The 12500-nt window shown below is 34.1% G+C and overlaps 1 protein-coding gene across 1 annotated transcript in view; it reads right to left on the reverse strand.

Annotated features, from left to right (window-relative positions):
- Positions 1-12500, reverse strand: part of LOC137644947 (lactosylceramide 4-alpha-galactosyltransferase-like) — a 185442-nt gene that overhangs the window by 32022 nt on the left and 140920 nt on the right. Inside the window, exons 2-4 of the mRNA XM_068377827.1 lie at positions 2625-2731; positions 2334-2448; positions 1971-2066 (exon numbers count right to left, since the gene is read on the reverse strand). Coding sequence (XP_068233928.1) covers positions 1971-2066; positions 2334-2448; positions 2625-2730 — 317 coding nt within the window. The 5' untranslated portion in view covers position 2731. The remainder of the gene's footprint in view (positions 1-1970; positions 2067-2333; positions 2449-2624; positions 2732-12500) is intronic.

The following is a 12500-nucleotide window of genomic DNA, read 5'->3' on the forward strand; positions in this document are numbered from 1 at the left end:
GCTGAATCAATTATGACCAACTTGTGATACATAAACTAAAATATTGATGACTGATAAGTACTGTAACCCTGGTTACTAAAAGCTGAATCGATTATGACCAACTTGTGATACATAAACTGAAATATTGATGACTGATAAGTACTGTAACCCTGGTTACTAAAAGCTGAATCGATTATGACCAACTTGTGATACATAAACTAAAATATTGATCACTGATAAGTACTGTAACCCTGGTTACTAAAAGCTGAATCGATTATGACCAACTTGTGATACATAAACTGAAATATTGATGACTGATAAATACTGTAACCCTGGTTACTAATAGTTAAATCGATTATGACCAACTTGTGATACATAAACTGAAATATTGATGACTGATGAATACTGTAATCCTGGTTACTAAAAGCTATATGTTGAAGAGGGATCCGCATCAAACAATGTTAGCAATTATATATATATATATATATATATATATATATATATATATATATATATATATATATATATATATATATATATATATATATATATATTTATGTATTTATATATTATATATATAAAGTATATAATTATGTGTGTGTGTAAATGAATACGTTTGGCAGACCCTTAACATTAATCAGTGGTTAATTTAATGTTAATTCCTATTCAAGATGAAATTTTATGTAAAAGGTAACAACAACAACGATAATTATAATAAAAAAGGCACTAATACTGACTACATTTGTAAAGATGAAGGCTACATTGGAAGTTTAATGACATCCTTTCATATTAACGAGAATAATTTTCAAACTTCTTAATCATCTCCCTGCGTTTTAACTCCTTATATATATATATATATATATATATATATATATATATATATATATATATATATATATATATATATATATATATATATATATATATATATAAACTTGTACTTTAAATTATATATCTGAATTTTGTTTTCCCAAAAATTTATTCTGTATTCAATCTGGATTTTGGCTGTCAGTTAGTTCGAATATGGTGCGCATTTACCTCAAATATTAAAATTATTAACCATTTTTAACTGGGACTATGAAACACCACCGTGTTTGATAGACAACAAAATCCATTTTCTCCGTCTTTATTATTTTCTATTAAATTTTGCAAGCTAAACAAACGAATCGAACATGAAATATAAAATTAATTCACAAAATAAGACGAGAGATATTTTTGAATTGAGTAAGCCATTTAATATCTGTATCCTTCATCCACCGACATAACTAGTAGGTATTTCAGAAGTTTTTTTTACCTTTATTATTATCATTATTAATACTTGCTAAGCTACAACCCCAGTTGGAAAAGCAGGATGCTATAAGCCATGAGGCTCCAACAGGGAAAATAGCTCAGTGAAGAAAGGAAATAAAGAAAATAAAATATTTTAGGAAGAGTAACAACATTAAAGTAAATATCTCCTATATACACTATAAAAACTTTAACAAAACAAGAGGAAGAGAATTAAGATAGAAGAGTGTGCTCGAGTGTACACTCAAGCAAGAGGTTCCAATAATCAAACAACTGAAGAATTCGGAATCTCCAAATCCGGTTGGACCATAAAAGCATTTTCCAACACAGGTGTGCTTAGATTATACCTTAAGACTTATTATCCATTCAAGGCCACAGGAAGAATAATCCTAAGAGAAATACCAATATAAATCACATAAGTGCAATGAGATCATGGTGAGGGGTAGATGGAGATAGTTTGGGTACGCTCTTCGCACTCCCCAAACTTTCATCTGGGCTCCACAAGGCACAAGACGAGTTGGAAGACCCGGGCCTACATGGCTAAGGACTATGAAGTACGAAGTAGGAGATGATGAATAGAGAAGTATTGAATTAAAAGCTCAAGATAGAGACGACTGGTGAAATCTAACAGAGGCACTTTGTGTCAATAGGCCTAGGAGATGATGATGAGGAAGTGCGTCGTTATAATCATGCTAATTACTAACCTTTCCACGGAACAGAATGAACGGTAAGCAGGACGGCGTACACAGGACGATTCAACTAGATAGATGTTGTACTTCTGACTAGACGGAATGATATCTCTGTAGAGGAGAAACAATATTTTTAGTTCTCTATTATGTCCCCATTTTTCATTAAAACTCGCAGTTCCATTGTAAGTTCCTGGTTTATGAGGATGAAAAGTTGCAAAATGGACAGATTCCCTTTTCAGCTTTCAACTTATTTGAAAAGTCGCTGGTAACCATTTATCGATAAAACATACATACATGCATGCATACATGCGTATGCGTTTGGACAGGGTGAATGTTATGATTTATTATTTCCACAGAATGCTAGCATGCAATACCTACCTGAATAAAACAGGTAGCTTGTGTGGTTTCAGTAATGGATGCTGATGATTTTTACAGATGAACTTCCTCCACCATATCTGTTCATCCGTCTCGTCCTCCTCCAGACTATTACATTCTTTAAAGCAATTGTAATGACAGTTATAGACAAAGTCAATTAAGAGAACTACTAATATTTCATGGAAAAGCAGTACAGCCATTAATACGAGCTAGTAAGTCTTTTAACGTTAAAGTGTTCAATAAATCAAGATTTCTGACATTAATATTCTCAAGATTACTATTTGATATTGTTACCTGGGCATCTCGAGATAAGAAAAAGATTAAAAAACATCCTCAGCATCATCAACGCCAACACTGACGTTACAACGACTGTCCCTTTGTGACGTAGATTGCGTCTCATTCTGAAAGGAGAGATTATTTTCGCATAACTAATTGGAAGTGGATAACTTGGTTAATAGATAGATAGATAGATAGATAGATAGATATGGATGGAATACGACACTCTTTTTTTCTCTTTGAAGAGGATGCCAATTTTTTTTCCTGTTTGCATTTATACTTAAAAAGCAAATACAAAGCACAGGCCAATATCATAGAGACTGACCATATGTAAGTAGGACCAGGATGGGCCAGGCAATGGCTGATGATGATTTAGCAGGTAGAACTGTAGGATCCCCAAAAATCCCATCCCTAGCTTGCCATGACAGCAAGGCTACACTACTGAAAACTGTACGACTAGGGGATGATTCGAACTCCCGTCTCAACGATTGCGTGACAGAAGTATCCAATAGGCTTCCGTAACTCTAATCTACAGATCTTGTACTTTCTTTATTCATCCATAGGTTACTTATCTTCCCTACTTCAACCACATTAACCATTATATGCCATTTTACCTTAAAGTATAAATGCGCGTCTAGGTAATAGGTTGGCCAAGGCACCACCCACCCGTTGAGATACTACCACTAGAGAGTTATGGGGTCCTTTGACTGGCCAGACAGTACTACATTGAATTATCTCTCTGGTTACGGTTCACTTTCCTTATGCCTACACATACACTGAATAGTCTGGCCTATTCTTTACATAATCTCATCTGTCCTCATACACCTGACAACACAGATTACCAAATAATTCTTCTTCACTAAGTGGTTAACTTCTGCACTGTAATTGTTCAGTGGCCACTCTCCTCTTGGTAAGGGTAGAAGAGACTCTTTAGCTATGGTAAGTAGCTCTTCTAGGAGAAGGACACTCCAAAATCAAACCATTGTTCTCTAGTCTTGGGTTGTGCCATAACGTCTGTACCATGGTCTTCCACTGCCTTGGGTTAGAGTTCTCTTGCTTGAGGGTACACTCGAGCACACACTACCTTATTTCTCTTCCTATCGTTTTGTTAAAGTTTTTATAGTTTATATAGGAGATATTTATTTTAATGTTTTTACTCTTCCTGAAATATTTTAGTTTCCTGTTTTTCCTTTCCTCACTGAGCTATTTTCCCTGTTAGAGCCCCTGGGCTTATTTTAATGTTGTTACTCTTCCTGAAATATTTTAGTTTCCTTTTTTCCTTTCCTCACTGAGCTATTTTCCCTGTTGGAGCCCCTGGGCTTATAGCATCCTGCTTTTCCAACTAGGGTTGTTGCTTAGCAAGTAATAATAATAATAATAATAATAATAATAATAATAATAATAATAATAACCCTAACCGTCTATTCTCTTTTTATGTATTACAATAGAGTAGGGTGCTGTTGTGATATAAAGCCATCATGTGTATCGTGAGTTTGGCACACTAGAAATGTCTGGTCTCGTACAAATTCAATCAATGATATCTTTGCTTCATCAACAGGATGATTAAAGAATATTTCGTACTGAGAAATTCCATAGAGCAGAGGAAATATGTGTTGATAACAGATGCTATGATCTCGGGGTTTCTGATGAAAGATCGGTGTTACTAATACCGAAACAGATTCCCCATAGAAAAATAAAACTGATTAGATCCAAACAACGATATCTTCGAGTGTGAATAAATAGCATTTTAAGGGGGAATTATCGAGATGAATAATCGCAGTCGAAGAGATGGGCGCAGTCTGAAGAGTCATCAATGGTTTAAAGCCTTAGAGGCTTAAAAAATTATATTTTGGACACAGTTGGGACAACTAGGAAGATTCACTCGAGCTGAATTCATTCCATCCTATTTGCAACATAAACGAAGAATGTCCCATTCCATTATACTGTACAATCAATTGTGTAATAATTTTTGTGTGTTTAAGTTTTATTATCAGTAATCCAAGATACGTAGGATTGCAAGATTTAACATTACGCTTGACGAGAAGAAAATCAGTAGATGATTAAAATAAGGTTTTCTTAGTCATCATCAGCCACGGGGCCTAAACAAACGATAGGTTACGTTTTCTTTCCCCATTATGTGCAAAGCAATTCTTCTAGGAGAAAAATACTCCAAAATCCAACCATTGTTCTCTATTCGTGGGTAGTGCTATAGCCTCTGATCCATGATCGTCCACTGTCTTGGGTTAGAGTTCTCTTGCTTGAGGGTACACTCGGGCACACTGTTTTGTGTTGTTTCTCTTCCTCTTGCTTTGTTAAAGGTTTTGAAGTTTATATGGGAAATATTTATTCTACTGTTACTCTTCTTAAAATTTTATTTTTCCTTGTTTCCTTTCCTCACTGGGCTATTTTTCCTGTTGGAGCCCCTGGGCATATAGCATCCTGCTTTTCCAACTAGGGTTGTAGCTTAGCAAATAATAATAATGATAATAATAATAATAACAATAATAATAATGATAATAATAATAATAATATGCATCAGATGTAATAAATAACATAATCAAAGTCAAGTCCCATGATACGCAACCATGAATTCTGAAAAATATTTGTTATAAAACGGAATTACGAAGTGGAAACGAGTAGCTCTCCATTTGAGAAAAATTTCTTTTAAGATTTTCGAACATATTTTCAAGTAACCACATTTCGGTTTTACTTGTTTTGTTGCTCAATTCGTTTCGATTTCCTCCGCTATTAAAGTTGCAACAACAAGGTAACCATTAAAATAACAAAATCCAGTATGTGTCCTTCAAACTCTATGGGAATCATGAAAACTCAGAAATAAAAACTATGATTAGCTTGATACTTGCTTATGTGATTGCAATAGACAAAAATGAATTTGTCTCTTGCAATCACATAAGCGAGTATCACTTCCCATTAAAATGCCTAACGCAAGATTGATTGATTGATTGATTGCCAGAAAACCTCAAATCAATCAATCAATATTGTGTTAAGCATTTTAATGGGCAGTGATACTCGCTTATGTGATGCAGGAGACAAATTCATTTTTTTTTCCAAGAGAGTTGTGTTGTTTCTTGGATTATATATTACCTGCAGGAACATTCAAGTTTAATTTAAACGCAGGGTTAATTGTTTCTTAGCCATTCAAAATTCCAAATCATGGATTACAAACTTACTACGAAGCTATGAAACCTGAAGTTTGGTTTCGGCTCTCTCTCTCTCTCTCTCTCTCTCTCTCTCTCTCTCTCTCTCTCTCTCTCTCTCTCTCTCTCTCTCTCTCTCCTTGGGTAAGATATTCATGTATTACTCAATGTATTATTTAGTACAAATGCAACATAACTGTGCGCTTTTTTATAAATAAATCTCGACCCCACATAGCGGTGACAGGGTTTTCCTGGTATAACTATTAAAGTATACTCTAACACCTGATAATGGAAATTCTCTTTAAAACATGATCGACATAACCCCGACATGACCTAGATTAGGAACGAGTCGCTGAATGATCGCACATAACAGTATGATGAAAAGAATATTTTCTAAATCTAACATAACCTGGATTTTACACAGAAATGAATTCAAGCTTAACCAGCAAAAGAAATTGTACCTACTGGGTGTACCGTAAAGGGTGCAGACGACAATCCTTGTGAAAAGAGCTTTCGTCTAGCTAGATTGAAACTTGTTTCACGAGACACAAATCCCATTCGAGATCGACAGATAACCGCTTGATGTTGCTTCAAATCACACTATAAAACAGGTTTTCTTCAAGATAACGGACAGCATTGACAAACAACGAATACTCGTTTCCCCCAAAGTAAATCGAATTCTATCAAACGTGTACGATGAGGAAACTCCAGGTAAAATATAGATCCATAAATAACTTTCCTTCTGTGTCCATTAGCTCTTAGCTTACCATTACCTATGATACTATAAATTTCTCTCTCATTTCTTCCCTTAACTGCAACAGCAATGGCATATTTTCCTCTTGGCAGAGTAACTGCGTCGTGGCAATTGATATAAAGCACTATATGCCTCACGTAGGCGTACATGATGTGATTTCCCTTTGTCTATATTTGGAATTTAGAACCTCAATGTTTTAGTCGCCAAATTATGTTATTGATTTATAGTTGCACACAATCATTTGTGTTTACGTGTTCATATATCTGTATATGTATCCCTACCCGGTATGTTCTTGCAATAGGAATTATGGTCACCGTAATTTTCTTAAGATTTATTACTTTTCAGTATAATATGAAGAGATAAATGATGGGAATAACACTAATACAGAAAAAGCAACATGGATATTATTCTAATATGTAAAAAAAAAAGGGGGGGGGATATAGGCAGGACATATGAGAATAACAGATAATAGATGGAAATTGAAAGTAATAAATTAGGTCCCTAGAGATTGCAAAAGAGGCAGGGGAAGGAAGAGAAGACGATGGATTGACGAAGTAAAAATATGCAGCTATAATTTGGCATAGGAAGAGCATAAACAGACGAGTGAAAGGAAATGACTGAGGCCTTTGTCCTGCGGTGGACTGGGTTCGGCTGATGATGATGATGATGATGATGATATATATATATATATATATATATATATATATATATATATACATATATATATACATATATATGTGTATATATATATATATATATATATATATATATATATGTATATTTAGATATAAATATATATCATATATACATACATAAGTATATACAGTACACACACACATATACTGTATATATATATATATATATATATATATATATATATATATATATATATATATATATATATATATATATATGTTTTATACATATATAAATATATATCAAACATATACATATATATATATATATATATATATATATATATATATATATATATATATATATATGAATATGAACATAAATATATATATTATATATGTATATATATATATATATATATATATATATATATATATATATATATATATATATATATGGATGGGTCTCTATATACATAAACAGTACACTGTATACATAAGCTCTTTAGAAATAATGCATAATTTGAGCAATAATGACAATATGATTGTTTAATGTACACGTCTTATGGTACCCTGACCCAATACTCACAACCATTCACAAAAGTCTAAGTCCTCCATACATGACCAACCAATAACTCCCCCCCCCCCACTCAATCTCCCCCGCAAGAAGATCTGGACAAATACATTCATTCTATAATGGAGGGAGAGAAAGAAGGTTTGGAGGGGGGAGAAAATTGTACAATATCAGGGGTATAAATGAGCAAAGCAAAAGGACCTGGGGATATCTTTGGATTTCATCTTGCTTAGGAAGCGGAACATTGAGAGAGAGAGAGAGAGAGAGAGAGAGAGAGAGAGAGAGAGAGAGAGAGAGAGAGAGAGAGAGAGAGAGAGAGAGTAGAGGGATGGGGGGTTGGGGAGGGGAGACCAAACAGGCAATATCGGAGCACCATGCGGTGAAAGTCATCTTCTTCTCTGGGATAATCCTCGTGAAGTTAAGGCGTCAGTCGGGAAGCGAGAGAGAGAGAGAGAGAGAGAGAGAGAGAGAGAGAGAGAGAGAGAGAGAGAGAATGCAAATATGTAAAACAGCTATAAAGTATATGATGAAATAAATAAGTATTGTTTTCGTATATATTCTAAAGGTATCATAGCTCAGCTTCAATAATCATACCAAATATATATGATAGTTTTTTTGAAATAATCTTTAGCTAACTTATAGTACCCATAAGTCTTCAAAAATAATTCTCTCCAATGTTAACAGATTTTGATTCACACAACACAACGCCTGTTAATGGAATTTTAAATTACGAATGGTATATTAATAAAATAAAAATAAGGAGCATTAAAACAATTCCTGACATTTGAAATCAGAATCATACTAATGAATGGCTAGAGCGAAATGAAATAAGATATTTGTAAAAATGTTAAACTGTGAGCCTAGTGAAATACATAATATAACACCAACAATTAAAGAAAATGACACAAAAAATGGGGATAGTACAAACTAAAGGTAGAATGAAGTGAGCGATGGGATAATGGGGCTGATGGAATGGGGAGCCCAATGAGAAGGGACACACACACACAAACACACACACACACACACACAAACACACACACACACACACACACACACACACACAGGTACCCGCAACAGGCGCGTGCCAACCCCGGTCAGAAGAAAAAAAGAAAAAAAAAAGATTAACATGCTGTTCACCACATGACGAAACACTTCGGCAGATATGACTGTTCACGCGAATTGAACGAAAGATTTTGAGACGAACAGTTTGACAATTTATAACCCCGAAGAGATTCAAGTCACGTGGATTTCTGCTGGGTGCGATGATAGTCGACGATTATCATTAAATAGATTTGCTTTCACTAGCAAACAGACGTGAAAGTTGAACTCCAGCTTAGAATTGTGAGCAATCGGGTAGTTCACAGAAACATTTCGTACCACAGAGTAGCAGCAGCCATCTCCTGACCTTCCTTCCAGCAGGGAAATTGTCCCGACGAAGCTCGATGGAAAAGGTCGAGAGCTTTAGGAACTGGTCCATAATTCGGCCCGCTCATCACCTGTTGTTTTGGATGGAAGAGAGGGGTAGGGGGTTTGTGAGTGACAGTGTTACCATCCTCACCACCACCCTCCCAGCACCCCACTCCCGGGGAGGCGCCTCACCTTGCCGTTGGCAACGCTGGGCGGGACACCATCTGGGCTGTCTACCGTTGGACAAAGATTACATATTTAAGTCCCAAGGATCCTTAAAGGGAGGTTAATCCTGTGAGTTCCTTGAGCACAGGAAGTCCCATAAGGTCGACAGAGATCTTGTTTCCTCGTCTCTCGCTCGCTGCCTCCAAGAGATTCTGCAGCTAAGATATATTCCTCTAATTTTGAACGTTGTAGTTCATTATGAATTTGCAAAACTAACCTAAAGATTCATCTACGCCCTTCTTTCCATTATTGCTTCTTTTTTTATCATTTCATCAATTCTAATCGGTTAATGGAAATAGAAAATGATAAGATTACCCATATAGGATAGTAATGAGCAAGGTCATTGAGCAGTCAGCATTTTGCTTTGTTTCTTTTGATATCAAAATAAAAATAAGAATAAAAAGATATTGAATAAAGCTGATACAGGACATCTTTGAAGGTCGTAGCAATGACAAACACGGGTGAATTCTTACGTGAATTTTCATGCTGAACTAACAGATTGAAAATTATTTCTTTTTCATCTATAATTCAATTATCAAACAACAAAAACACACATTTTATTATATATATACATATATATATATATACATATATATATATACATACATAAATATGCATACATACATATATACATATATATTATATACATATATTTATATACATATATATACATACACATATATACATATATATATACATATACATATATGTATACATATATATACATATATATACATACACACATATATATATATATATATATATATATATATATTATATATATATATATATATATATATATATGCATATATCTACATAAATTATATATATACATAATTTACATATGTGTATATGTGAATGTGTATAAATGTGAATATGTGTATAAATGTGTGTATGTGTGTACCTCTCCCTGCTGCTTCCTAACCGGAGGGATGGACAGTGGCTACAGAAGGTGTTACCCGTCAGATCGTAGGCATCAGTTTTTCTTACGACCCTGACCTACCCCTTCCCCATAAGGGTAGCTTTTCCTGTCTTATAAACAAAACTTACCCAATATGGGCCCTAGTATTAGGTCCACAAATCTGTATTATCTGCACTGTAAATTTACTCAAACTTCTGAATGGAAATATACGCAAAGAAAGTTATAAGGTTTGCAATGGTTATTATCAGTTCAAGTTTTTACCATCTTCGATATCCATAATGAGAAGTGCGTGGTTTCTGTATGATCCAACAATAGCTTACAAGACGTATGTTAATCAAACAAGAAAATTACACAAGCAAACAAAAATTGAGGAAACACTAAAGAAAGGAAGCAGCAGCAAATTGATGAAAAGAAGACTTGGAACAGGGTGCCAACAGATGCTTACTTTAAATGATGAAGACAGAAATATCAACAAAAGGGACAGCGATAAAAATTGCAAAGGATTTCTATACAATGCTATACAATAGTGATATGAGGAATGACTTTACCGATAAAAATTATTAAACAGTAGGAAAATCAAAGAAATTATTAAAAGGCATGAAAAGAGGTGCAGTAGCAGGAGAAGATGGTGTAATGATATATTTCATAATAGATGGAGGAGATTTCATAGCAGTAAAACTTGGTGAAGTTTATACAAAATGTCTGCACGAATTCTCTAAACCTAGAGCTTGGAAAATCGTTATCATTACACTAATTCGGAAAATCTTTATCATTACACTAATTCACAAAAAGTGAGACACATAACATAAGACCTGAAAAATTTATACTAAATAAGTTTACTCTCAGTAGTAAATAGAATACTTACTAAGATGATATAAGGCCGAATATAAAGACAGATAGATTTTAATTAACCATGAGAGCAAGCAGAGTTTAGAAGAGGGTGTTTAACAACTGGATATATCCGCATAATCAATCAACCAGCTAATGGAAAAATCACCACAGTATGAAAAACCATTTTATATGCCATTTATGGACTATGAGAAAGCTTTTGACTCTGTCATAACTTCAGCAGTAATGAAAGCCCTTCGAAAACAAGGAATAGATGAATCTTATGTTAGAACGTTGAAGATATATGTACGGGAAGTACAGCAATCATAAAACTACACAAGATAATGAGAATACTCCGATTAAGAAACGAGTTAGACAAGAGACACTGACTCCAAAATTATTCACAGCAACCCAAGAAATTTTTGACAAGTTAGATTGGGAAAATGTAGTTATTAATATTAACGGGGAATACCTTAACAACTCAAGATTTGCACTTGACATAGTTCTGTATAGTGAATTATGAGAGGAATTGCAAAAGATGATAGAATATTTGAAGAGAAAGGAGAAATTTAGGACTGAAAATGAATATGACCAAAACTAAGATATTGTTCAATGAAAATGCTGAGAGACAACAAATAAGATTTATGAATGAATCTCTAGAGATTGTTAATAAATATACGTACTTAGGACAGACAGTAAGTGTTTCTCCAAAATATGAAACCGGAATTAAAAGTATTAAGCAATGTATGGAGAGCTTTTAGTACATAACATGAAATTATGAAAATGAAAATGCCACTCACTAAAAAGAAAAGTATGGCCCTACTAGCATTGCCTAATGCATCAAAAACATGGGAGACTTACTAAAGCCTTAGAACATAAGCTAGTTACAACTTAAAGATCTATAGAAAGAATAATTATGTGAATAACACCAAGAGACAGAAAAAGAAAAAACATGGATATGAGAGTAAAATAAAGTAGAGGAAAACTTGAACAGGCACTCGGTAGAGCTCATACCTTCGCCACCGCTACTTTTGTCAATGGCATCACTATATCATGATGTATATAACAAGATACGCAATTAATTTGTGAACATTTTGGAGCTATTTCGTGGAAATCAGATGTACCTTTACCCGATATAGCGAAATGACGTTTTTTGACCTTTTCGTGACCTTGGCCCTGACTTTTGAACCAATCACTCCCGAAATCTAGTCAAATTGTCTTTGCATTATGATCCACGATCCCACTAAATTTCATGAAATTTAGCCAAATAGTTTTTTGAGTTATGTAAATCACGAACATACAGACAAACATACAAACAAATATATTTCTACTTCATACTGAGATCGAACCATAGTCTCTTCAAATTCAAGGCAAGGTCGCTACCAATCAGG

Source organism: Palaemon carinicauda, chromosome 1, assembly GCF_036898095.1.
Source record: "Palaemon carinicauda isolate YSFRI2023 chromosome 1, ASM3689809v2, whole genome shotgun sequence".
Classification (NCBI taxonomy): Eukaryota; Metazoa; Arthropoda; class Malacostraca; order Decapoda; family Palaemonidae; genus Palaemon; species Palaemon carinicauda.